A 28,000-nucleotide genomic window follows, 5' to 3' on the forward strand; every position below is an offset into this window, starting at 1 on the left:
ACGCACACACACACACAGGCATGCACATACGCACATGCTCACGCAATAAAGATGAAACTTGAAGTCACTACGTGTACCATATACAGCGCAATCCAAGAGCAATTGAGACTATTCCGGTATTCCCATTTCAAGCACATAACTTACAAATCTGAAGACTGTGCCAATCAAGTACATGTAGCAGCAATATCCTTTACTAACACACCCATTGCGCATTGCCAAATACGAAAGGTATGAGCAATGCATGTGAGTAGGCTAGGCTCAGGAATGCACTGTTCAACACGCCACACAACCATCCCCAGGTGGCTGTGTGGCGTATCGGTGGTATAAACTATGTCATTGTGCAATTAGCTCATCTGAAGAGATTGCGTGTGTGAATCAAGTAACAGCAAGAGTACATAACCCCCCAGAGTGTGCAACGCCTGATCCAGCTCTGCATAGGGGCTTGGTCGAGCGTAGTCGGATCTTCTGATGTCATGCGTACACGTCACACCAGCGCAAGGCCGGTCTCGAGGCAGAGCACCGTTGTTTTTGATCCAAGAATACCCGCGACTCCCCGGGTTCCCCGCAGATGTGTACGGTATTATGACGCAAAGATCAGATTACGCTCGACCAAGACCCTATGCTGAGCTGGATCAGGCATTGCACACTCTGGGGGGTCCTGTACTCTTGGTAGCAGTAATGCCCTTCACTAACCTGGACACTGTCGAGGACTTCTGTCTGGTCACTGGCACCATCTTCCAGTGCACACTGGATCTGTGCGGTCAGCTCCCGCCACCACTTAGCCATGGTCTGCCAAGCGTGCATGATGCCGCCGGTATGTTTGTCTAGCAAGCGTGCCTCGTCCAGGATAGCCTTGCGTGGCGGCGGGCCGGCACTCTTGCGTTGCAGGCCGATGATGGCACGATACTGCGTCAGATTGTCGCGGAAAGCGGGCGCCATCGCCTCCGGTCCGGTGATCCACGGGTCGAACGGCAGCAGCGAGTCGATGAGTGCAACAAGAGTATCCAGACACAGCACTGACCAGTACATTGTCTGCGCATCATAGTGTGTTATGCCAACTAAGAGCAGAGCCTACACGTAACAACACAACACAACAAAACAAAGTTTAATTCCCGTAGCTATGCAAAAGACGTTACTTCAGTAATGTCTGGCGCTAGCCAGGGTCCACACAGCTTTAATTTGGTATTTGTGTGTTTGTTTGTTTGTTTGTTTGTTTGTGTCACGCCTGGCGTATCTGACGGCAAAAAATCATAGGGATGTTATAAATTTTTCAATTCTCCTATTTTTTTCAGGCATATCCTGGGCTTCGAACCCGCACTATCGCCCTACATGCATTCCCCCATACACTTCGCATTCATACCCATTCTTCCAAGTTGCTTCACGTTATGATCTTGCGTTTGAAAGCCCTATTTGAATATTGCGGGCAGCTGTATGTGGCCAGCTGTGTTTGATGGTACGGTACGGTATGGGAGACGGTGTCGTATTACCCTCGATCGTACCTGTCCCGTACCTATCCCTACCGTACCGTACCACCAAAGACGGCTGGCCACAATGCATATTCAAATAGGGCTTTCAAATGCAAGATCATAATGTGAAGCAACTTGGAAGAATTAGGATGTATGCGAAGTTTATCGGGGGATGCATGCAGGGCGCGATAGTGCGGGTTCGAATCCCAGGTTATGTCTTAAAAAAAAAGGAATTTTTTAAAGAATTTATAACATCCCTATGCTTTTCTTGTCTAGGTCATCAAGGCAAAAAAGCATAGCGTAGGGCCCTGAGCTTCCAAGCTCTCTCGTACCTGCAGGTACATACTACATGTACATGTCACATGGTAGCAGTCGATGCGCCAGATTTGAAAAATCACGTCGGAACACAGAGTTCTATTTTTCAGATGCACCCTTTTTGGGCACTTTTCTCAAGGCATTCTCAACATACGATCGTTTTCATGTATGTACGTGCTGGCCAGTCTCACGCTTTCTCGGAGTTATTCGTCACACTCGAGGATTCAGTAGTCGCCTTTCACCTTTTTCTGTTATGAGTTCTTCAAGAACGACGAAATTCTGTAGTTTGGTGTCGCTACACGTCGGTTTGTCTCTTTTCCTTTTTTCGTCGAAATTTCGTCGCCCGACCTATAATTTCGTGCCACCGAATTAACCAGGCATTTCGCTGCTTCTAGGCTGGACGTATCGAAAGAGTAAGTCTTTGTGACATTGGAGCGGAAGTTATGTTCTGGCCGAAAAAAGGGCATGCCTCTGGTGACGTGATTTCTAACTAGTGTTTTTACGTATATTTTCCATGCTTGTGTGCACAGATGTCAGCGGCAGGAAGACCCAGCAATGCCACAACTGGCACAAGCATACATACTTGACGACCATGTGGCCCAGAATGAAGCATTTGCTCCAAAGTGCCATCTGACAAGCGATTTACACATGACGCAATGCTGTCAGATTGGCAAAAGCTACACACATGCACATCCATCACGTCAGGTCAATGCATTTATTGCAAGTGCGTCAAAGCACTGCGACGCCAAGTATGCACAGCAGCGAAAGAAAATAAGCCACCAGTCAGCCAAAGCACATGCAGTGTACATGATTGCAGCGGAGCGGCATCCGTACACTGTCCTGCAGATAAACTGCGCGTGCACAGTCTGAAAGAACAGTTCGAACCGCTTCTGTGCCCAACCCATTACCAGCAGTGTGTGGGCCATGCAACATGTGCTTGGTGTAAGTCGAGACTCACACCAGAACACAGGTGGAAGTCACCAAACTTTCAGCTTGCAGAGCATGTGTTGCGTAGCATGCACCATGTCAGGATTTCAGACGAGAGTCGATTTTGTAGACGCTGCTACCAAAAGCAAATTGACATGCTCCCTGCCGACAATGCACCAAGCACAGACCACCAATTGCGAAGCATCATCTCTCAGTACAGCACGGAAGGTGCCGAGAGTGATTTCCCCAATATTATAGTCATTGCCGCTACAGGACGGGAATTGCTGGACAAGGATGCCATATTGTTGACGACAGTGCACGATTTGTATACAGAGACTTTGCACCCAGCTGCTGACCCCAAGCCAGCGGCATAAGTGCTCGGCAAATTGAAGTTGACCCTGGAGCACCACTTGCACGTCATTCCACCTAAGTCGCGGAAGGATGGCACATTGCTGCTACGCAATGGATGTAATGTAATGCTGAGAAGGCACTACATGTGATCCTTTCTGCAGAGCGTAAACACAAGATAGAGCAAACACCAACAAAGCTGGAAGACCTCACTCTGCCATGCTCACAGCACAATTGATAGCCAGCAACCGAATAATACATGTACTTCACAAATATGGGAACCCATTTACACCAAGTGCTATTATCGGACAATGCCATTATGCTCCTAGCACGCGGCACAAGAAAATTATAGAGCTTCGCCAGCATTGCCTTGATTTTGTCGTAATGTGATGGTGTGTGCGTGTATGTGTGGTGTGTGTGTGTGTGTGTGTGTGTGTGTGTGTGTATGTGTGTGTGAACATGGGAGCCCATTTACACCAAGTGCTATTATCGGGCAATGCCATTATGCTCCTAGCACGCGGCACAAGAAAATTATAGAGCTTCGCCGGCATTGCCTTGATTTTGTCGTAATGTGATGGTGTGTGCGTGTGTGCGTGTGGTGTGTGTGTGTCACTGTGTGGGTGGTGTGTGTGTGTGTGTGTGTGTGTGTGTGTGTGTGTGTGTGTGTGTGTGTGTGTGTGTGTGTGTGTGTGTGTGTGTGTGTGTGTGTGTGTGTGTGTGTGTGTGTGTGTGTGTGTGTGTGTGTGTGTGTACATTACATATTGCCCTATCAAAATATATATAAATAAACTCGGATGGTGAGCCAATGTAATCATGGATAAAAAGAATAAGGACAAAATGTAACGAGTTATGACTAACTGTCCACCATGTACCAATGTCGCTTGATCATATACAGTCGGCGAGCGCGACAAAAAGGCACAAACTGACAGGGAATACTAAGACATACAACGACCAAATAATATTCAAGTGAATTTCGAAATGTCTATAATTTCGTGCCGTCGGATTAACCAAGCATGCAACGAAAGGAAAGGTATACACGCTTAGACATATATTATTAGGCAATTATCTGCACCAACCTGCATTCCGGCCGAAGCATCATGTCGGGTGTGGTGGGTCGGCATTCCGACGTATCTCCACACACCAGGAAAATCGTGAAGCGAGAATTCCCTCGTCTGCAACTGGCAAAGTCTTCACTTGACACTCAAGTTGAAATTTCTAGATACCAAGCTAATAGGAGCAGACTTCAGGACATTTGTCGCACTCGGGAATCGTCAGTTCGATCCGTACAGGGTTGGTTTAGACACAAGAAATAAGCAAATTTCATTGACTGACATCTTCATCTTTACCAACACAGTTCACCACATAAACTTTCGCGCGAAAAAAATAAAAAGACCCACTCAGCTGGCTTGGCGCATCGACTGGTAGTACACGTTGGCGCACACACGGTATCATTGCAAAAGTCAGCGAGTCATAAGCAGCGACTCATGCACAGCTGTGCTTTGACACTGCCAAGCCCGCCGGAGCTCTTCCAGGCTCCACATTGTTGTTGCTAGCTGCTGCTACTAGGATGACAGATCATGTTTCAGGCAAGACCGCTGCTAGCAGATACCATTGCCCTACTCACAAAGGCCAATGTCACACAACTAACTAATACAGCATAGCAGGAACAGCAGCAGTGGCGACAGCAGTGGCAACAGTGACGAGAGTGAAAGCAGCAGTGGCGAGAGTGGAAGCAGCAGTGGCAACAGTGAAAGCAGCAGTGACGAGAGTGGAAGCAGCAGAGTGGAAGCAGCAGTGGCAACAGTGAAAGCAGCAGTGGCGAGAGTGAAAGCAGCAGTGGCAACAGTGAAAGCAGCAGTGGCGAGAGTGGAAGCAGCAGTGGCAACAGTGGAAGCAGCAGTGGCAACAGTGAAAGCAGCAGTGGCGAGAGTGGAAGCAGCAGTGGCAACAGTGAAAGCAGCAGTGGCGAGAGTGGAAGCAGCAGTGGCAACAGTGAAAGCAGCAGTGGCGAGAGTGGAAGCAGCAGTGGCAACAGTGAAAGCAGCAGTGGCGAGAGTGGAAGCAGCAGTGGCAACAGTGAAAGCAGCAGTGGCGAGAGTGGAAGCAGCAGTGGCAACAGTGAAAGCAGCAGTGGCGAGAGTGGAAGCAGCAGTGGCAACAGTGAAAGCAGCAGTGGCGAGAGTGGAAGCAGCAGTGGCAACAGTGAAAGCAGCAGTGGCGAGAGTGGAAGCAGCAGTGGCAACAGTGAAAGCAGCAGTGGCGAGAGTGGAAGCAGCAGTGGCAACAGTGAAAGCAGCAGTGGCGAGAGTGGAAGCAGCAGTGGCAACAGTGGAAGCAGCAGTGGCAACAGTGAAAGCAGCAGAGGCGAGAGTGGAAGCAGCAGTGGCAACAGTGAAAGCAGCAGTGGCGAGAGTGGAAGCAGCAGTGGCAACAGTGAAAGCAGCAGTGGCGAGAGTGGAAGCAGCAGTGGCAACAGTGAAAGCAGCAGTGGCGAGAGTGGAAGCAGCAGTGGCAACAGTGAAAGCAGCAGTGGCGAGAGTGGAAGCAGCAGTGGCAACAGTGAAAGCAGCAGTGGCGAGAGTGGAAGCAGCAGTGGCAACAGTGAAAGCAGCAGTGGCGAGAGTGGAAGCAGCAGTGGCAACAGTGGAAGCAGCAGTGGCAACAGTGAAAGCAGCAGTGGCGAGAGTGGAAGCAGCAGTGGCAACAGTGAAAGCAGCAGTGGCGAGAGTGGAAGCAGCAGTGGCAACAGTGAAAGCAGCAGTGGCGAGAGTGGAAGCAGCAGTGGCAACAGTGAAAGCAGCAGTGGCGAGAGTGGAAGCAGCAGTGGCAACAGTGAAAGCAGCAGTGGCGAGAGTGGAAGCAGCAGTGGCAACAGTGAAAGCAGCAGTGGCGAGAGTGGAAGCAGCAGTGGCAACAGTGAAAGCAGCAGTGGCGAGAGTGGAAGCAGCAGTGGCAACAGTGAAAGCAGCAGTGGCGAGAGTGAAAGCAGCAGTGGCAACAGTGAAAGCAGCAGTGGCGAGAGTGGAAGCAGCAGTGGCAACAGTGAAAGCAGCAGTGGCGAGAGTGGAAGCAGCAGTGGCAACAGTGAAAGCAGCAGTGGCGAGAGTGGAAGCAGCAGTGGCAACAGTGAAAGCAGCAGTGGCGAGAGTGGAAGCAGCAGTGGCAACAGTGAAAGCAGCAGTGGCGAGAGTGGAAGCAGCATGGAAACAAAAGCAGGGTCGAGAATAGTCTAAACTCACCTCCAGCATATCCAGCGAGGAACTGAAGAATTCCACATCCACAGTAGTCACGACTTCATTGAAGTTCTGACGAATGAAGACGTTTCGCTCAAAGAGCAGCTTGTACAAAGAGCGTAGCAGGGACTCAGTGGAGACTTCATCGATGCAGTTCAGAATTGCACGGCATAGATACAGCAAGAACTGGAGAGAAGAGAAGATTGGACACGAAACAGAAGAGAAAAAAGTTCAAAAAACAAATAGCACTAGAGCCACAGCAAACTGTAAGTACTAATATATCATAATGTTTGAACGATCATGCAAGACAAAGATTAGCAGTCCGTGTCAGTACCACACATTTCAACGAAAAGAAGGCAGGAAGCACAGCTCTGTTCCATACATGCTCATGTGAGAAGTGGACGTATTCCACAACAATAATAGTACAGTCGGACCAGCAGTTCAAGAGAGGAAATCCAGGATAACAAGATACAAGAACAGCAAAACATGTCTACTTACTTCACATGTTGTCTCCAGTACCATATATACACCGACCCAGAGTTTCGCCGAGAACGGATCCCACATATTGACATAGTCAGGCCCGTGAAAGACGGCCATCAGCTCTGTGAGAGGCACTAGGAACTGAGGGACAACGCAAATGGAGCCCTCCATTATCTTGTGCATTGATGACACTAGGTATCTGCAGCAGCTGTACGGCTTGATTTCATCTTGCCCCTGTCCAGAGAGGAGTATTCAAATATGTGTACAGCATACAATCAACAATAGGCCTGGTGTTTGGTTGAATCTTGTAAACATGAATGGGTGACTGTGTGTGTGTGTTGGGGGGGGGGGGGCTTCAATTGCCCGATGCAAATATCTTTCAATGAAAAGGTATCCTAGTTATGAAGGAGGAAGATGACTTACGGCTTGGTCGTGAACCACCATTGCAAACGACGGCGCATGGGTAAACAGATCCAGAGTGTGGCGGATAGTTTCGACAAGCTCATAATACCGGAGCACCGATGGCGACACGGTGGCTAGCATCACACGTGGTGTCAACCAGTCGGTGAGCGGGATCTTGGACTCCTGGCCCTCCTGAAATCAACAAGCAAGAAGTAGATACAAGCGCCGGATGTAAACTGGAACACCGCACTCGTGAAAACAGGCATTGTGGTGCAAACCTACACATCTGCACATACTCAAAACCAAGCACCCATGAACCTGCACAGGAGTTCAGTACGGACTTCTAGGGTACTCCCAAGCCAGGATTTGAATGTACATGTGCATACTCCCAAGAATTTCATTTCCGATGCATATAATTTCTTCCTTCAATTGGCTCAGAAAGTGAGTGGTAGAATAGCGCTGATCAGGCATAAGAAATCATGGCATCATGTATGGAAATAAGTATGCCCTGCCAGCAGAAGCTCACCTCATCGATGACCCTCCGGTCGATGTATTGCTCCTTAAACCTCTTGCCACACCCATCCCCGTGTAGGTCAGCTAGATCTAAACTGCTGGATTTCCTTCTGAACACCTTAGACGTGAAGGAATGGAACATCTGTGCCAGCAAAAGAACATACATAAACACACACACACGCACGCACGCACGCACACACACACACACACACACACACACACACAGAACCCAGGATCTGACAGATATGTTTGGTCAAGACTCCTGGCTGTTACAGCTGGAAGGACTGCTTCCTCGCATGTTAGCCACGCACGGGTGACAGTTACGCTCATGCCTGGGATTGGAAGGCCTACTCAGTAGCTCACCGAGAATTCTAAAATCAAAGCTCATCGTGAATGGTTTTCAAGTGTAACTTATGCTACATGTATCTCTTCTCTTGGATATAAGAATGATGGGCTATGCAAAAGGTGTTTCACAGAATACACAACGACCTCCTTTAGACAACCTGTCCCGCCACGTGAGATGGGGTGTTCCTGACCATGCAGTTTCCAGTTTTGAATGCCGTACTTACGCTGGAGGATCGAGCATCTTTCACCTTGGTCTTGTCAAACGCTTTCTGCACCTGCTCGCTGCTATCCTACAGAGCACAGAAGAGCAATAGAGGATACACGAGGACATGCGTGTAGCATATCCATGAAAGTAGAGAAACTCAGGTACGGGTTCATGCACGCCCAGCTATTGCCATGTGCTGGCATTTTGTCATGATTGTCACCAATATGAACAGTTCCAAGGCACAAGTGATAACATAAACTACACAAGTGACAATATAAAAATCAATCAAAGAAGTGGGGAAAGTAGCACACATCATTTAAACAAGTACTTGTTGGGAAGCAAACTAGCATGGCTTTCGCGAAGCCGCCGTGGTCGGATTTCTTTGGCGACAAGTATACATGCATCCATAGTGTTGAACTCGACAAGCCGAGCAGTCAAACATGCACACATGCACACATGCACATGTGACTACTGTTGTGTAGAACGTGTAGCACAGATGGCAGCAACTAACCATGAACAGCCTGCGCAGCTTCCAGCCTATGTCCTTGGCCCAGGAGTCTGAGGCATCCAGCTGTGGCAGGAAACAGAAGAACAGATCAAGACATGGCTACATCTTGCAGCAGTTACTCTAGACACGTTCCAGTGCACACTTCGCATGCACGACTCTTTCTTCAGGTTGCCCTCGAATTCTATACATATAGCCTCTGCAGGGGAAAAAAGGACTTACCACACCCGACTGGACCAGATAGTGCAGGGAGCAGACAGCCACCAAGCACATCGTGGGGTGACCAGTGTCCAGGCAGTGAATGAACAAGTTGACGTTCTCGTCCAATATGTTGAAGTAAGCCAGCTGTGTGACCACCTGCAGCTCAAATGAAGTGATGGCAATAGGGCTCAGGACAGTGGGCCTGCAGGCTATGTAGTCCAGCGGAGTGGAGGCAGTGAACAGTAGAGCCTGCACCAGTAGGAAACACAAACACACACCACCGCCAGCATTGAGAGACATGTTGTAGAAAAGACACACAACAAGCAATGGTACGTTGAGAAAGGGCTGCATACAGTTTATTGCAGTAGATTGACACTACAGTCTGTTTCAAAAAGATTAGCAATCAAGTTTGGGTCTTAAAAAGTATGAAGATAAGGGAAATTTGGACAACAAAGTACATAAAATGGCTTGTTAGGGCACGGCAAATTGTTCTGTGAAGGTTTCGGAATAATTGGACAAATCGTTTTAAGGAGTTAGTATTTCGGCCAAGTTTCTGGCCTTTTCCCATGGTTTATAATATTTTGCCCTGGAAGCCAGTATCGATTTGTTATCAAAACCCACGATTTATCTCTTCCTTTTTGCCTTTGTGGTTATGAATGCTGTCTGCTGACCATGAAGTTGTGAGTTCAAATCCCAACAAATCTTCAAGTCAAACATTTTTCTTCATTTTTTCATTGTTTTGGTGATCACGCTGGTACAAGACAAAGAAGGTGGCTGCGCCAAACGACTTGTTGTTGGAGCTCGCGTTTCCTGCCGAACTGACTGACACTTGACTGGCTCACGCCATGTGAAGTTGTGAACACACACAACACTAAAATCGTGTGAGTGAACACGGAAGTCATTGCGCTGTAGCTACGTGTTGTTGAATACACCGGCACATCGATCGATTTCTGTTTGAGAATTATTTTAGTATTTGAAGATCGCCAATTTATTTGAATTTAGGAGTCAACGTCGTCTTCTATCAGCTTTCACAGGCGTCTGCTTTTCTCAAAATGTCGTCGAAGTCACACGGATAGCTTTGCCACTTCAAGGCCTTGGGAATGAGTCTGTGTCGATGCCGTTTTCGTCACATCGTGAGAGTAAATTGCATCCGCGGCAGCTCAAAGAATCTATTTGGTCACAAAACGGACGCACCCCGCTCGTCAAAATTTACCACACTTTCGACATGTCCTCTATCGACTCCATGATCCATATCGATGCGAGGAAGAACTCGTTTGTTGTAAACCAGACGAATATGTACGAGTACCGACGTCAGTAAGTTGTCATTTTTCATACCTTCGCGCGGGATATTTCTTCGAGTTCACAGTGAGTTTTTCCAGGCAGCGCTCGAGCGCTCATACGGTAAGACGGCAAACTCCCCGGGCGATTGCCAGGATTGCTAATCTTTTTGAAACTGACTATAATGCTAGGGGATTGCAGTCTAGCACAACGCCGATCGCCTATAACGCTGAAGGCATTGATGAAGCAAGCCGAAAAAAAGCAAACTATCCAAATGCGTGACGCACACTATAGCACTCACCACAAGTTGAGGCAGGATTCTAGTGGTTGCCATTCGAAGCGGGCTATTGGCATCGGCCATGCTAGCACAGCGGCACACCGACACGCAGCACACCACAGCGCCGTCGCGGTACGATCGGTGGCCGGAGCGCAGCGACGCCACCACTTTCTGCCAGAAGCGCTGGCCGCGCACCTGGTCCTCCTCCAGCGTCATTGTGCTGAAGCCGCTGCCGCGGCGGCCCGTCGAGCGGCTCTCCACGTCCGTGTTGAAGAACTCGGCCAGGACCATGAGTGCGGTCATGACTGGCCAGAAAGCGGTGCGTCGACGCTCCGCTGTCGACGAGCTCTTCTTCTCCTGCTGCTGCATAGTGTCCAGCACTTCAAACAGGTCAGCCGCAAATGCTGTACGAACAGGACGGGAGAGCATACGTAGCAGTGAATTAACAAAAAGACCAGTGTTGACAACGAAAGAAAAAAAAGCATCAGTACGTGCAGTGAAGGGAAAAAACAGAATACGAGCCAGGCGTCCAGCAAAGCACACGAACATACTGAATACACGCACAAACGCGCGCACGCACACACACACACACACATGCACACACTTGTACTTGTACTTGTTGCTCACTGCCAAAACTGGTCACGTGGGTCTCCCCAGGAGAGGGGAGAGAGACACAAAAGGAATCTTGGAAAGATGACTCAATTGGCTATTGAACCACCCTTTGAAATCCCCAAACTCTGGGTGGACTCGGAAATGATCCCACTTATGGGCTCACCACACCTCAGTAAGTGGGCGAGGACAAGGTGCACACACACACACACACACACACACACACACACACACACACACACACACACACACACACACACACACACACACACACACACACACACGCGAGTGCACACAAACACACTCACACACACACACATACATACACGTACACAAACACATGTGTACACACACACACACACACACACACACACACAGACACACACACACACACACACACACACACACAGACACACACACAAATACACCCGTGCGCACGCACACGCACACATACACACACACCATTATAGCTATCCAGTATCCACCCACTACCAAGCACAGAGTAACAATTAGTTGCTTACGGGCTGCTCCGTGCCAGCCATCTGGATGAAACACTGACATACAATATTACAATCAATAGGCAACACCAAGCACTGTACACGAAATGGCATACGTACCCGAAGTAACAGCAGCAATTGCATCCATGTGCTCGCATGACTTGGACGTCACCAGTGCAAATTCACCGTTACTCGATTCAAACCAGTTCCAGATGAGCTATGCCAAAGACAACGCACACCGTGACACAGAAGGGGTTAACAGTTATAAGAGGGGGTGGTGGTTGTAGAACAACATAGAAGTATCTACATATACTTGCCTTTTTGAAGTAAACACAATAAAATATAACTATAGACGAGTCACTGATCCGCGTGTCTGCCTGCCCAAATCCTTTGTCTCAGAGAGTTGTTGTTTTTAGACGAGACCAAAATAAAATCGAGATTCCCGGGCAGGACCCATGTGGAATTGGTGCGGGCGGGCGAATTTTTTTAAATATTTTTTTCCCATGTATGTACATGACTTTAACCCGACTGCTGAATGGACGATAAGTGCTGCGAATAGTGATCATGCACCCTGGCCTGAGTAGCTCGCTTGCCTAATTGAAAGTCTGCCGACCTGGGCCACATTATGTTGCTAATACATGCACAACCTCAGTCACAGCGCACAAGTTGGTTGAGTTTGGCCGTCAGGAGGCCAGCGCAAGGTATCCGGGGCGCGGGTCTGATTCCAGCGAGGGGCAATGTGGTACCCCGCAGCGCAAGGGTAGCGTGATACCCTAAGCCAACGTGCGTGCTGCATGAGTAGCGTGATACTCGCCGAGCACTTTTGCTGTTGCCTAGCAACGCGTTTCTGTCTTTCCTGGGCCCCCAAATGCATGTTGGGTGGCCCTGCGCATGACTGCACGTTGTCATAGCAACCTTGGAAATCTCAAGCCGGTTACCAACAAGCTAGGAATCAGACCAAGCCGCCGAATGCCCCGCCGGCCCCCGGCGCTTCATTGCAATTGAATTAATATTTTGTCCACAATAGTGAGCTAGGACAGATCAAATACAATGTAGCTTGGAGTACCATCATGCTGAGTGGCACTCATTGGGAGACGTAGGATAGTGTAGAGCGATAATAAATACCAGGAGGCGTAGGTGGGAGGGAGAAATAATAATTGCAAAACAGTTGGATGCACGCAGCAGCACAGCTAGCAAGAGAAAGAGCCGTGGATGGGTTTGTTCCTGTTTTTGATGGCTGTGGCCATCCGTTGGCCCAACGGTCTCGTGTGAGTACGGCATTTGTTTGTGCTGCCAGCTCGCGTCCGGCGTTTGTTTGTGCTGCCAGCTCGGGCCCGGTGCGCGAGTGAAACCGAACCGTGACAAAGGCTTTCGCTCTTTAGTGCTATTGACTGGCTTTTCATACGATGCCTATTGATGTCTAGAGACATGCTGTCTAGCCTTCCCCTGGTACGCATTCACGGGGCTTTGTTGAAGTTCGTGCCGTGAACTGCCAAAGGGAATTATTTGAATGGTGCTGGGGCAAGTGCGACATTACGGCGCCCCTGCAGCCGGCCTAATCGCGTTTGTTGCCACAACCGATTTTAACCCGACTGCTGCATGGACGATAAGTGCTGCGAATAGTGATCATGCACCCTGGCCTGAGTAGCTCGCTTGCCTAATTGAAAGTCTGCCGACCTGGGCCACATTATGTTGCTAATACATGCACAACCTCAGTCACAGCGCACAAGTTGGTTGAGTTTGGCCGTCAGGAGGCCAGCGCAAGGTATCCGGGGCGCGGGTCTGATTCCAGCGAGGGGCAATGTGGTACCCCGCAGCGCAAGGGTAGCGTGATACCCTAAGCCAACGTGCGTGCTGCATGAGTAGCGTGATACTCGCCGAGCACTTTTGCTGTTGCCTAGCAACGCGTTTCTGTCTTTCCTGGGCCCCCAAATGCATGTTGGGTGGCCCTGCGCATGACTGCACGTTGTCATAGCAACCTTGGAAATCTCAAGCCGGTTACCAACAAGCTAGGAATCAGACCAAGCCGCCGAATGCCCCGCCGGCCCCCGGCGCTTCATTGCAATTGAATTAATATTTTGTCCACAATAGTGAGCTAGGACAGATCAAATACAATGTAGCTTGGAGTACCATCATGCTGAGTGGCACTCATTGGGAGACGTAGGATAGTGTAGAGCGATAATAAATACCAGGAGGCGTAGGTGGGAGGGAGAAATAATAATTGCAAAACAGTTGGATGCACGCAGCAGCACAGCTAGCAAGAGAAAGAGCCGTGGATGGGTTTGTTCCTGTTTTTGATGGCTGTGGCCATCCGTTGGCCCAACGGTCTCGTGTGAGTACGGCATTTGTTTGTGCTGCCAGCTCGCGTCCGGCGTTTGTTTGTGCTGCCAGCTCGGGCCCGGTGCGCGAGTGAAACCGAACCGTGACAAAGGCTTTCGCTCTTTAGTGCTATTGACTGGCTTTTCATACGATGCCTATTGATGTCTAGAGACATGCTGTCTAGCCTTCCCCTGGTACGCATTCACGGGGCTTTGTTGAAGTTCGTGCCGTGAACTGCCAAAGGGAATTATTTGAATGGTGCTGGGGCAAGTGCGACATTACGGCGCCCCTGCAGCCGGCCTAATCGCGTTTGTTGCCACAACCGATTTTAACCCGACTGCTGCATGGACGATAAGTGCTGCGAATAGTGATCATGCACCCTGGCCTGAGTAGCTCGCTTGCCTAATTGAAAGTCTGCCGACCTGGGCCACATTATGTTGCTAATACATGCACAACCTCAGTCACAGTGCACAAGTTGGTTGAGTTTGGCCGTCAGGAGGCCAGCGCAAGGTATCCGGGGCGCGGGTCTGATTCCAGCGAGGGGCAATGTGGTACCCCGCAGCGCAAGGGTAGCGTGATACCCTAAGCCAACGTGCGTGCTGCATGAGTAGCGTGATACTCGCCGAGCGCTTTTGCTGTTGGTTCTGTCTTTCCTGGGCCCCCAAATGCATGTTGGGTGGCCCTGCGCATGACTGCACGTTGTCATAGCAACCTTTGAAATCTCAAGCCGGTTACCAACAAGCTAGGAATCAGACCAAGCCGCCGAATGCCCCCAAATTCCGCGTTGGTCAGCTGAATGACCTTAGTTAAGTTAGTATGGTATTCAAGCGCTTCAGCTACATGCGTGTAGTTCGAATGCATGCCATTCGTATGTTTGTATTCCCTTAGGCCGCAACCACACTACGTAAAAATCACAGTACAAATTTTCATGCATATCTCAGTACAAGTCGGTACTCAACCACACTACACTTTTCGGTCTGCATAGATGACGTTTTCACGCGACCAGCACGTGACGTTGTCGTACCAAAGCGTGTGCCATGCGCTGGAAAAGACCGGGAAATTCAAAAACAATGCTGGTGCTGATGCTATGTACGATGACCCGGTACAAAAGCAAAGTTGTACACAGCAGAAGGAGCGCGAAAACGACGAAAACGACAAACGTGGCTTTCTACAGGGGTGCGCCAGTTGCTGAAAACCTACAAAGCGCATTTTGCATTTCGCACGCGCCGGCATGACGATTTCTACTGTAATGCCGTTTGTACGTGATTTTGTACCTAGTGTGGTTGCAGCCTAAGTGACACTGAAAAGGGTTTGAATCGCATGCAGTCACAAAAGCTATGGGTGGCATGGTGCCATAGGTGAGAGCAATAGCACCGCAACTAAGTGGAGCAGATAGCTTCTCATAAGTATCAGAAGCGTGCGTGCACAGTCAGTGCTAGAACGTGAATGCGTGCGTCCGTGAGTGGGCGTACCAGCGGGTGCGCAGCGTGTGTGCATGCGTGCATGCTTGCACGGTGTCAGAGTGCGGGCGCGCGTACGCATGCGTGTGTGCATGCATGTGGGTGTGCGCGTGCGTGCGTGTGTATGCGGGTGCGTGTATGTGGCTGTGCGCGCTTGCGCGCCTGCGGACGGTGAACAGTTACTTTCCACAGCGGACATAGTGCTTGCAGCAGGCACTTCACCATCTGCCGAGTTTCATGATCTCGGATTCGGTGAAGCCGCTCAATGCTCCTGTGGTTGCGAGTCCGGCTCTGACGCCGTGCAGTGGATACTGGTTCGGTGGGTACCCTGGGCTGCTCAGGAGCTGACGGATTAGACGTGTGAGTCTTTGTGCAGCCAGGAAATTGCCACAGATTTCGATGACCAGTGGTCTATTGGGCAGGTTGGCGCGTCTGGAGAGATAGGTATGCATGGCTCTGACCGGGCAAACCGTTGAGTTGGTGGTTGTGAGCCGGACGGAGTGACCCTTGCCGAGTTGGTCGGTCTTGGACTTCTTGATTGTGACCTGTATGGCCTGCGGCGTGATGGAGAGGTCATTTGTTCGGAGGCCCCCGTCTGACATGGTTGTGGCGGTTGTGGAAGTGTATTCGCTTGCCCGGAGACAGGCGAAGAAGCCCAGGCAAATGGCTGCCCATGCCATGGCTCGGTCGGTAGCGTTGAGATTAGACCTAATCAGGGCGTTGCGCATAGCTGCTATGTGGGGCCGGAGGATTGGCTTGCTGGCGTTCTTAGTTCGGTTGGCCTGTGCGCGTGCCACTCCTTTAACTGCGAGGTCCACTCTTCGCGAAGAGAGATCTTTGCCGTTTTCTTTGGCAATTGCCCGGATCGCCGACACATACAAGCGGACGGTTGACGCGGCATGTTGACGTGCCAGGTAGGCTACAAACGCCAGCATGATGGTGTCTGTAATCACCTTGGTGCCGACTAGTTTGCAGAATTGGTGCAGTCGTTTCCAGGCTGTCGCGCATGTGGCGCTCAGGCACCACAACATCAACAGAGACTCGACCAGCCCGCTGTGCTGCTGTTGCTGCTGCTACTGTTGGGAGTGTTGGCTGTGCACGTGGAGGTACCACTGGTTGCAGACCCATCGATGTGGTCAAGTGGCTGTGCGCGTTCAATATGTAAAGCCACACGACGACGCTCACCGCCACACTTGCGCTCTAGCAACTTCTTAGCTGCGTCATAGGCTGATGGTGAGTAGCCAAATCGCTCGATGGCTGTTAGTGCTTCTCCTGCCAAATACTGCCTCAATTGCAACAGCTTGTACTGAGGGGTGGCGGGTGCACTATCTACACATGCCATGAAAGCTTCTCGGAATGACTCAAACGTACGTTTGTCACCGCTGAATATCGGTATGCCAACTCGTTGTAGCTGCTTCCATGGCTCTGCACGAGCCTGGTTTTGTTGCATTTGAGGTAGCCCTGTTGCATACATTTGATTTCCAATATTGGATGGTGTTGCATAACCCTTGGCTGTTGCATGTACCCGGAAGACATCTGTGGTTGGTAGGTATGCCCATATACATTAGTACCTGTAGAAGCCATTGACATTGTGCTCATAGGCGGTGCCTGCCACTGGATACATGACTGGGGCGCTGCCATTGACACTGGAGGCTTTCTGAAAGAGTGTGGATTAGCCTGTGTACGAACACTGTACTTAGTATTCACTGCAGTATTCACACTATGCGTACTGGTTGAGTATACAGAATTGCTTGGAAGAACATTGCTACTGCCAGTACTGCCCAAGGGTAATGTAAGACCAGTGACCTAGAACTACTACTAGATGTACTGCCTGAGGTAGTTGTGTTTGCAGTAGCAGGCCTAGCAAGAACACTCACACCATCATTGACACTTACTGTGGTACATGTAGTGGCACTTGTCATGGTCACTGTTGCGGAACCATCTGTATACTGGCCAATGACTGTTGGACTGGACAGCGCTGCGCTGGTGACCTCTGGGATGGTACCACCAGTACCATGTGTACCAGTAGCTGTTGAAATAACTGAATGCCCTGTTACTGCTGTGCGGTCATCCGTGTCAAAACGTAGTTGTTGATCAGTTGCATTTGTTGCATCTCCGCTGGCGGACCTGTTCACGTCTCGTTGTTGTAGCGATCTGGCCAGCAATCCCGGCTGTGACTCAAACCCAAGCCATGGTCCTGCGGACGGTTCATTGCTGTAAACATGTCCTGGCCACCAGCCGCCGACTTCCCTGGCTTCATCGCGGCACTGTTGATGCGAATTACCGGTATACTGCTGCGTTTCAGCTGAGGCGACTGGCACGCGGTGAGTTGTTCTTACAATTTCAAACGCCAAGTCTGTCGCTTCGTCAAATTGCCTCTGGAGTACTTCCAGCTCACTAATCATCTTATCCTTCTCTCTCGCATTGCTGAGCAGCTCTCTGCTTCGTATAAACCAGCTAGATCTGTGATCGTCCCTTCCGCCTTCCGCTCTCTCATATGATCTTTCGAGCTCGTTCATTTCTTTTTCGACATCGAAATAGCTCTCATCGTCCGTGCATCGCATCTGCACTCGCTGGGCTTTTACTATCAGCCCTCGTCTTGTCCTGCGTTTTCGTGGCTCGGAGTGCAGTAATTGCAAAACAGTTGGATGCACGCAGCAGCACAGCTAGCAAGAGAAAGAGCCGTGGATGGGTTTGTTCCTGTTTTTGATGGCTGTGGCCATCCGTTGGCCCAACGGTCTCGTGTGAGTACGGCATTTGTTTGTGCTGCCAGCTCGCGTCCGGCGTTTGTTTGTGCTGCCAGCTCGGGCCCGGTGCGCGAGTGAAACCGAACCGTGACAAAGGCTTTCGCTCTTTAGTGCTATTGACTGGCTTTTCATACGATGCCTATTGATGTCTAGAGACATGCTGTCTAGCCTTCCCCTGGTACGCATTCACGGGGCTTTGTTGAAGTTCGTGCCGTGAACTGCCAAAGGGAATTGTTTGAATGGTGCTGGGGCAAGTGCGACATTACGGCGCCCCTGCAGCCGGCCTAATCGCGTTTGTTGCCACAACCGATTTTATGTGTGCATGCCATGTTGAACTTTTTTATAGCATTTTCCGGTAATTTTTATTCATCTTTTACAGACAACAGGTACGCGGCTTACCCGTTCTATTTTTCTGTATTTTGGCCAACGATGGCCCTGATCTGTACATCAGGGAGTCGTGCAAACTCGGGTTTGTGTGACTCCACGTGACAGATCTACTCACACGATCAGTACTGTACATGTATGAACTGTTCAAATTGTTTTTGGCTTTGACTCGATTTTGGTGCGGGAGGGCCCGGGAATCTCTATTTTTTTGGTCTCGCCTTAGCAGGGTTTTTAGGCACGAGGGCCTGGCAAGCACCCCGCGCCCCTATCTGGATATGCCAGTGTGCCGCATGAGTTGACAGCATACAATGATAGGCAAAAAGAATCAACAGGGCACACATAATAATTATTATCATGGTGTGTTGCAAACAAGTCCGCTAGATCGTTAGTAGACCCTTTCAAAAGGAAGCGTGAAGTATGAAAGGGCACTGGACACAATCAAGTCAATTGGGAGATGGAATAGCCCCTGGGTAGTGCACAGAGCAGTGGACAGGAGAACTTCTCTCTGCTCTGTGTTGAAAAGAAAAGATACATGTAAAAGCACTGAGCAATGTGTACTGTCAACCAACACTGGGAGAAAGGCTGCTTGCCAATGGTCATACTCAACTCAAGTCACACAGTCAGCAAGTGAGAACATGGTTGCAGACAAAAATCATACATGGCACGGGTGCCTGCCCCGCCACGACTACCATCTCCGCCATCGGTTACATACCTGGTGAAGGCTCTGGGCGAGAACAATCGCTTCTAGCCGCTTCATATCACCGATCACACCCAAAGTCGCTGCAAAATGCACAACATACAGCACATTGCGCAGAGCACGTGATTGTACGTTGACACTTTGTCTGTGCCATAGGAACTAGGAGAAGGATAATCAAGTGTGACGAAGCATCTCTACAAGGATTGACGTGCACTGGCATTTCGGGAAAAAGCAAGTTATTCAAGGCACTGCACAAGAGTCACTTTTTCAACTGAACACGGCAGCATTGACTACAGCTGCATGAAAGTCATACAGAAGAAGAACTAAACCAACGGCTCAATCAGCGGGAGTCTGTACCCACAACTCTGTGACTTACAATGCATGGCTGTAGCCACACTACAACAACAACAACAAATTGAACACCAGTGCAAGCACTACTGCCAGTAGATGGAAGTGCTGGAAAAAGCCGTACAATACCTTTCAGGATGTCATTGATGTCTTGCAGCCGTGGTTTAGCATGTTGTAAGTAAACAAGATTCTCAAGCGCATCCTCGTCCATGGGCTTCTCTTCAGTTGCGCCAAACCTACATCGACAAACAAGCCCATAGAATGGCACGTGTGCATTTCAATAATATTATGTTACAAACATACCGTATATTCTCTATTATAAGCACAGGTCTCCATTACCAGCGCAGTCTCTAATACAAGCACACTGTGAGCACCTTTCGAAACATTATAAGCACAGTCTCTATTATTAGCACGGTCTTGGTGGAAATCAATGCTGCATGCATAATATCTAGCATGTATTTCTTCTTGCTCTGTATGGATGTATTGGTTGAAAAAATATAAGCACGGTCTCCAATATAAGCACGGGGTAGAGGGGTGTTGAAAAAATATAAGCACGGTGCTTATAATAGAGAATATACGGTAGTCATCCTGAAAGAAATCGTCAACTAAGCCAAGTATCATGCTATCATGAGCAGAAGTGCCTGCCACTCTAGCGTCTATCCGCCCCAGCCATACGATAACTATAAAATTATAATGATATAATTGTGTGTGTGTGTGTGTGTGTGTGTGTGTGTGTGTGTGTGTGTGTGTGTGTGCGCGCGTGTGTGTGCGTGTGTCCATGTACGGAGGATAAACATGAAAGAGATGGTGGGAGAGAGAGAGAGAGAGAGAGAGAGAGAGAGAGAGAGAGAGAGAGAGAGAGAGAGAGAGAGAGAGAGAGAGAGAGAGAGAGAGAGAGAGAGAGAGAGAGAGAGAGAGAGAGAGAGAGAGAGAGAAGAGAGACATCATACCCCACATTTTTACACTCCATTCAAAGAATACGTACACTGAACAAATTCGTCGCTTGACAAACTCAAAGCTGTACGCACTGATAACGTAAACAATGCGAGACACAACACGCATCATACTGGTGCTGAGGGTAGTGGAAGACATGTATCTGGTAATAATCTGAACGCCAGGGCAAAAAAAGGGAAAAGAGACAAGAATCTCAGAAACATTCATCAGTAGAGGCATTGAAAAGGGAGAAAGTCTGAAGAAATTTGTTCCTGTCGCCACCAGGACTCGAACCAGGGACCTTCGACATAGGCAAGCGGTGATCTATCCGCTGAGCTCAGGTGTACCAAGCAGGGACCGGTCAACATTATGATCAACCTTTGATGTGAAGGTGTACCTGAAGCAGAGCTTACAGCCACAGAAACAAATTCTTGTTTAGGACATGTGTTATTCTAGTCAGGCGTTCATTCAAGCCACTTTATGCATAACCAAGAGGCATGCACGTACTAGTACTAGTACTGCATTGCAAAAGTGGAAGTTCTGGTGGCAACTTTTTTTGGTAAATTCAGTATCAAGCCATCCACGGAGTGCTTTTCTGTACAATTCCCAATAGGGCTTGAAAGCGCAGTACGTTGCAGCCAAGCCAGAGTCATGACAATGCACACTTTTGATCCATTTGGACCCACATGTTTGTTTCGGAGGTTTCCTTCACACTTGGGTGACATATCCGCCGGTAGTGACTGGACTGGACCCTCCGGGCTGGGGACCCACTGCTGGTATGAAGACAAATCACACCAGCATGCAACAAGAGGGACTGGACTGGACCCTCCGGGCCGGGGACCCACTGATGGTATCAAGAAAAATCACACCAGCACGCAACAAGAGGGGCCTACTAACCAGATACTGCAAGACATGTAAATGTAACGAGGAAGCAAATCTAACGTTTTAACGGGTGACACTTCTTCGTTAAAACATAATAAGTTCTGTTGAGGCTGTAAGGCCACATATATGATATGTGCGGATATGCCTGAAGACTGTAATCGTATGTTCGCGTTAACCTACGGATTTTGGACAATCGTTAAATTTGCGACTTGTTATAATAACATGTCTTACAGTACCATATTTCGCTATGGTCAGAGTGGATCCAATTTGACCCCAGAAGTCGTTATTTATTGACTTCTGACGTCATCACTGTCAAGCCCTATACGCAACTGTACTACATGTATGGGCAAGAACACACATGTATCAGCAGATCAAACATCACCAACCGGATGAATGGCCTTCAAGACTGTCTCCAGGAGTGGATCAAGGTCGCCACGAAAGACCGATCTCCGAGGCATGGTGCCACCGTCACTGTCATCGTCTTCTGGACCTTCATTGTGTTGTCCTGGGAGGTGGAGTTCAGGAAGAGTCGACTGAGCAGAACAAAGTGCTATACATTGAGAGGCAACAAAGGGAAAAGAAAATACACACGTGTTAGGGAAATACCAACATGGCAGTACTACAGTGCAATGGGATTTAACCAGCATTTCAATTGTCCCGCCATTTGTTTCCGCATACAAAATGTGCTTCAGAAGAAGTAGAATTTATTTTTAACAAAAGAAAAATGGCCACGGTTGCTGTGGGACTACATGTAAGTCATGGGGCATTCACATATGCCGACTCCGCTTGGCGAAGAGTACGGTGTTGAAAGATGCAATCGGGACTAATCTTGAGACGTCTTGACTTATCGGCCGATTGGCAGAGGTCCCGATCGGGTAAGTGCTCACATATCACCATTCTGCTTTGGTTGGATCGAATTTTGTGTGTACTTTCACGTGTAGAGCCACGCGTGACAAGCAACCGTTGCATCAAAGTTCGTGGGCTTATTGGATGGGCGTATGAATGGCCTCACCATGCCACAGTACGTGGGTGAGCACAGCAGGATTGACGGCATCAGGGTATGATTATCTCTCAGGGATCCATCTGCATTCTCTAGGTTGGGCACACTCCCCTGACTCCCCAGAGACGGGGTTCTCTCACGGTACTTTACGGTATACTGTAAATCAACAAGTTTTCGCTGGCGATTTAATTTCGCTGATTTCGCCGGTCGATGTGAATCGGCTAAAATTAATCGCCGGCCAAAATTTGTCACCAGAACCAAATGTCAGTTTGGGTCACTCTTATTCTTATACTGCCGGACTCTCTGTAAAAAATGCGTACAGTAGACAGGGGTCTACAAACTACGCGGACCTTTGTACTAGTACTATACTACTAGCACATGCGCACACGAAACATCGATCACTGTTTTGGACTCTTGCACGCCCACGGCGAAAGTTTAGTGGCGGCGAAAAGTGTTTTTTGAAGATCGGCGAAAGTTTTTCACCGGCGAAAATTTGTTGATTTACAGTATAGAATCTGAAACCAACGTGGATGGCATCAACAGTATAACACAATACTTTCATGCAGCTGAGTTCAATGTCAACATACCAAATCACTATCTGGCAATAGTGCACTCACCAACCGAACTACTTTATAAAGTACACACACGCGCACGCACATGCACACACACACACACACACACACACACACACACACACACACAAACTTACACTGCATGGCTCTGCTGCGATACGCGACAGGGCCAATACGCGGGGTTGTGATCCGCGGCGGAGATGGGGAAGAGCTGCTTTCAGCACTGCTCATGCTATCAAGGCGCTCCGACTTTGGCACTACGTAGTCAACAATGCAGTATGTGCAGCGTGTGAAGTAGCGTGCCGCTCCCATCATTCCATAAACATTAGTTTCACAGTAGAAATCTTTCGGGAACGCCGTGCCAGCTGACGTCAGAAGCTACAATAAATACATACATGGCAATAGAGCAAACAGAGTTCGTAATTTTGTCTGTTGGAAAGTCAAAAGCAAACTATGACTTCTCAGCTTTTTTCGTCCTTCATTCTTTCTATACGTTCGATAATGATGGACACCGACAGCAGATCTATTTTGAAAGAGAATTGAAGGATTTGAGATGCCATGTTCTAGGCGTCTATTGCGTACACATGCATCATTACTGGGCATTGCACCATAGCTTCTATCGTAGGATGCATGCTCAGTGACAGTCACTCACCTGAATGATAGCCACTTCGAGACCGCGCAGCAACTTGAGCTGTTTGTGCGAACATTGCGGCGGTGCACACTGCAAGCAAACAGCACACAGGAAATCAGAGGAGTTTAGGGAAAGCCGGTGGATGCTTACCATGAAGAGGGGGCCGGGACAAGCCAGAGAATTCAAAAGAGCAAACAGACCGTAGCAGCAAGGTCGGGGTCGGTGAATACAACACTGTATACATGCACATATAGAGTCCCCTAGAAGAACTACAGTAAGATCGGGCGCCGAAGAACACCTCGCCGAAGAACACCCAGGCTGGAAAACCGGCAAAATTTAAGAACAGTCCAGGCTAGAATTATCAGATTTAAGAACACTTTTAAAATTTGGAATTTCCACATGAGTGCAGTATTTAACTGATCATACATTGTACACGTACGGGAGGTGAGTACATGTCATGTACACGTGTAAACAGTAACTGCTACATGTACAGTCATTCCCATTTACGACACCCACTAGTTTAGAAGTACTACATTGCACTACATGTACATGACAAACGTCATGACGTCACTCGACTCGCCGCGCGCGTGTGAATAAGAACGGTCTGGCTAGAATCAAAAATTTAAGAACTTTCCTAGGCTGCGCTCGAGCCCCTGCGTTCTTCGGCGCCCGATCTTACTGTATGGTAGCTTTGCTGCGTATGGCAAGCGACAGATACCGCCAAAAACCGAACAGGATTGCGGTGTGGACACAGCCAGGGACCTCAGACTGCACTGTCGGCACGACAGGCATGCACGCTGCTTGCTGGACACGAAGGTCCCTTTTTGGCAGGGAAAGCCTGGAGCAAGGCAGCCCTCGTGTACTGCATAACGCATAAAGTGCTACTACATGCTTATAAGCCACATTAGCACTGAAGAAAGGTACCGTGTTGACTAGGTAGCTAGTGGGTCAGTGGGTCCCTTCTTGGTGCAAAGGCCGAAGGGATTCCAGGACGTGCACTACAATGTGCCATAAACAGTAGTGCGATGCATATATGGTCACTAGAGATCTGAGGGTGCCATGTACCATAAATTGAAGGGCCTAGGGCCTGATTGCAGGCAAGTGTGCCCAAAGTATAAAGGGCTGCACTTATAACTTATAAGGGCAATATGTTGAGCCTGGTTAAGGGTGCAGCTTAGCCCGTCATCTCTGCCGTACTTCCACGCGGGAAAAGAGCTGTGCTAAGAGACAGATGCCTCGGCACTCCGTGTCCTCGGGTTTGTCCCATGGCAGCTACAAGATGGTTAGTAGTACATCATGTTGTGTGCGGTAACAGATACTTCACTTGAGTGATGCGGAAACACACCGCGCTAGCATGGAGCTCGAGCTACCAGCCACCGTGTGGCCCGTCTACAAGTAGCATATATTCCTGACTGGCTCATAATTCAGTGTTGCTACCGACCATCACCCTCTGATTTCAATTCTGACCGATTATTCTCGCCAAGACGATTGGTCTAACTGCCAGACGTCCAGACCGTGAGCACCAGCACTGCTAATACATGAAGCAGAAAACAAGCACCCCCCCCCCCCCCTCCCACCCCCCCCAAAAAATACTAGTAGTGTACATGTATGTACCTGTGCAAACGAGTCCTCCAATAGAGTACACAAGCGTGTTATGACTACCCCGGAGTCATGAAGACTAGCTTCGGAGAATATCTTCAGTTGTTCCACAAAGTGTGCTCCGTTGAGCAGCGAAGTCGAGGAGTTGTCGTCCGGCTGGCCACGCCCGGAGAAGTCGACAGCCTGATCCACATCCTTTGGGTCCTGAATCAGAGCAGAGACAATTAATAGAATACACTAATGGTGTTAACCATCCAGTACAATGAAGTATAGTCCTATGCAAGGTCATAATATCATAGTGACTATCACTACTGTTTCACAGAAAATCGGTACCAATGTTAGCATTACTCTTTGCTCTAAGGATTAGCGATTTAGCAGGCATGCAAACGTTCACGAGATCACAACATAGAAGTGAGAGGTTCACCCGCTCTGTGACTCTGGCCAACACTAGCTGCAAAGATGCCCTGCGGCATGCTGTTAAGTTCACGTCCAAGCTAGCTGGCGATGGACCTCTCGCCTTCGGCGTTGATATCTCAGCTGTCAATTACGGCTGTCTGATGATTGCCTCAGCATGAAGCTCAGAGTCACTACAAATACCGTGTTCCATTCTACCTTCCCCGGTGTGGAATACTATGCAAGGATATGTACCGGGGAGTACATGTATGTCTTCACTTACAACATGAAGTGCTGAAAAGGGTACAAATGATTGTACCAGCTACTGGCTGAATAGAACGTAGACAATGTTAGCAACAGTACCTACCACATGGTACATTCAACTTTCACAAAGCACAACCCGGTGAACTGAGAAGTGCATAATCACTATCAATCCATGCACACATGCATGCAGCGGACATGCAGTGGTCTAAACTGAACTTGCACAACAGCATACCGGTTAGCTGTGCACTTGCTGCAACATCACGGCTCTCTCCCTTGTCCAGGAAAATCATGTCCCTACCTGGAACAGTCGGCTTATTTTCTGGTCATGCGTTCACATTGGCCCTGCAAACCGTTCTCAATCATAAACTGTTTGCCATACCCACAATAGCACATTGAATTTTACAGAGCAGTGTTTAGTGTTCTGAATGCAGTCTTCAGGGTTTAGAACCACCCTATCGCACACCACCACACTGAGCAAATAAAACACTGGCCACGAAAAGCAGTGAAACACAGCTATTAATGTGTTTGTTCTCAGAGAGACAGCTGCACAAACCATGTCTTTTGCGGCCAATGTTTCATTTCCATACTTTCAAAACAAGTCGCAACAACTGCGTCTGTTCAACATTTTGCTACTATACTCTATGATAGCACCTAACAGCACTTCATGTATTGCCAAACATCATAACTTGTGACAACTATAATCAAATTGTCTCTTGTCCGGAGTCAGAATTCTATGCAATTACATCACTCACCAATGCCTCGAAACGCTCCAAGGCACTAAGAGCCAGGCCACATGGCATCTTGAAAGCTAGTTAGTTACTTAGTGAGCTCTGCAACTAGACAAACCCGCCGGATGTTTCGGAGCATTTGCCCTGACATGGCAAAAACCACAATCTGAACGTTGTCTGGGAATTGAAAGTTTCCCCACAAACGCAGGAGGTGGGCGTTAACACCACCACAAAGACCAACAGTAGAAGTGCTGTGCAAGAGGACAGTCGGCGTCAATAGCAGAACATCGTCGGCGGAGTTCAGCTGGTGAACATGAAGAAGAAAGTAAGTAAGTTGTCTTCAAAGTTGAACTGAAACTGTGAAAGTCCAAAAATGGCAAATAAAAGTTAGTTTCGAAGGAAAACTCTGCTCCTGAAAACCTGGCTATGTCACGTGGGCCCGGTGCAGGTGATGGGGGTGATGGCCGGGCGTAGCTCCGTGTATAGGGCCCGGGGCCGGGGTTGTTTTTTCTTTTTTATGCCGCGCGCTGATTTGTTTGTGGATGAAAAATTCGAAACGGGCCTTCGCTCGTTTGCATTTGTGAATGATTGAAAATTCGAAACCGGCCTTCGCTCAGAAGACACGCAGGGATGCAGCAGCTGAGCTGCAGTTGCTACAACAAGTTGTGTCAAGTAGTTGATCCCGTCCAGCCTGTCGGCATGTGATGCCAGTTGATCGATGTACCCGTACATGACGTACTGTATACTACGGGTGGGGAAAAAAAGTCTTGTTTGTCACTGCCGTGAAGAAGAAAAAAGAAGAAAAGTCTACAGCACGAGGTATTCCCAGGCGGTCACCCATCCAAGTACTAACACCTCGCCCGACGTCGTTGCTTGACTTCGGTGATCGGACGAGAACCGGTATTTTCAACGTGGTATGGCCGTAGACAGGAATGCAGTTGTTATGAAGGTTAGGCCACCCATTGTTTAAAGGGGAAGTTAAGGCAAAAATTAAAATTTCACCAGTTGTAGTCTTCGGGGTGCTGAGTCGAATGGTCTTGGTCCGAGGAAGCTGAGACGCTCCCTTCCTACTTGAATCCCAATCGAACTCGCGCACTTCCACCGAAACTGGGTGACTGCGCCCTACGAGATGGGGATTTGTATGCAAAATGTCACTAAAAGCGCCATTTCGTTCTTATAAAAGCACGGATGACGGCGATTGGCCCATATGTTGTAGTATTTGGGACGCTGAGTCGACTGGTTTTGGTCCGAAAAGGCTGCGATGCGGCGTTCCTCCTTTATTCCCAATCGAACATGGTTGAAGAAGCGGTCACGTGCTCCTGCGTACACCAGTCACCTGGTCACCGTGCCTGCAGGGTACAACTTACTAGCCTGTTTGACCTTTTTTGGGTGCAGTCCTGTCACTCGAGTTGAACCCGAGTTGAACCTTGGTGTGAAAGTTG

The 28,000-nt window shown here is 49.0% G+C and overlaps 1 protein-coding gene, 1 long non-coding RNA gene and 1 other non-coding gene across 3 annotated transcripts in view; all 3 read right to left on the reverse strand.

Moving 5' to 3' along the window:
* The window catches only part of LOC135804438 (neurofibromin-like), a 70,086-nt gene extending 43,184 nt beyond the window's left edge, over window positions 1-26,902 (reverse strand). The window contains exons 1-18 of the mRNA XM_065318306.1: window positions 26,583-26,902; window positions 25,189-25,377; window positions 23,596-23,664; window positions 23,081-23,321; window positions 21,758-21,921; window positions 20,542-20,663; window positions 19,686-19,792; window positions 19,224-19,291; window positions 11,722-11,818; window positions 10,520-10,899; window positions 8,962-9,189; window positions 8,746-8,805; window positions 8,254-8,319; window positions 7,698-7,826; window positions 7,193-7,363; window positions 6,788-7,003; window positions 6,296-6,475; window positions 694-1,071 (exon numbers count right to left, since the gene is read on the reverse strand). Of these exons, the coding sequence (XP_065174378.1) occupies window positions 694-1,071; window positions 6,296-6,475; window positions 6,788-7,003; window positions 7,193-7,363; window positions 7,698-7,826; window positions 8,254-8,319; window positions 8,746-8,805; window positions 8,962-9,189; window positions 10,520-10,899; window positions 11,722-11,818; window positions 19,224-19,291; window positions 19,686-19,792; window positions 20,542-20,663; window positions 21,758-21,921; window positions 23,081-23,321; window positions 23,596-23,664; window positions 25,189-25,377; window positions 26,583-26,630 (2,913 nt within the window). The 5' untranslated portion in view covers window positions 26,631-26,902. The remainder of the gene's footprint in view (window positions 1-693; window positions 1,072-6,295; window positions 6,476-6,787; window positions 7,004-7,192; window positions 7,364-7,697; window positions 7,827-8,253; window positions 8,320-8,745; window positions 8,806-8,961; window positions 9,190-10,519; window positions 10,900-11,721; window positions 11,819-19,223; window positions 19,292-19,685; window positions 19,793-20,541; window positions 20,664-21,757; window positions 21,922-23,080; window positions 23,322-23,595; window positions 23,665-25,188; window positions 25,378-26,582) is intronic.
* On the reverse strand, window positions 2,827-4,383 carry LOC135807040 (uncharacterized). Its single transcript, XR_010551423.1, has 2 exons — window positions 4,133-4,383; window positions 2,827-3,214 (listed from the first exon to the last, which is right to left on the reverse strand). It is a non-coding gene; the product is annotated as an uncharacterized LOC135807040 (long non-coding RNA).
* A 460-nt stretch (window positions 26,903-27,362) lies between the features above and the next one.
* Window positions 27,363-27,486, reverse strand: LOC135807755 (5S ribosomal RNA). Its single transcript, XR_010552018.1, has one exon. It is a non-coding gene; the product is annotated as a 5S ribosomal RNA (ribosomal RNA).
* Window positions 27,487-28,000: the final 514 nt, after the last annotated feature.

Source organism: Sycon ciliatum, chromosome 1, assembly GCF_964019385.1.
Source record: "Sycon ciliatum chromosome 1, ocSycCili1.1, whole genome shotgun sequence".
In the NCBI taxonomy this organism is placed as follows: Eukaryota; Metazoa; Porifera; class Calcarea; order Leucosolenida; family Sycettidae; genus Sycon; species Sycon ciliatum.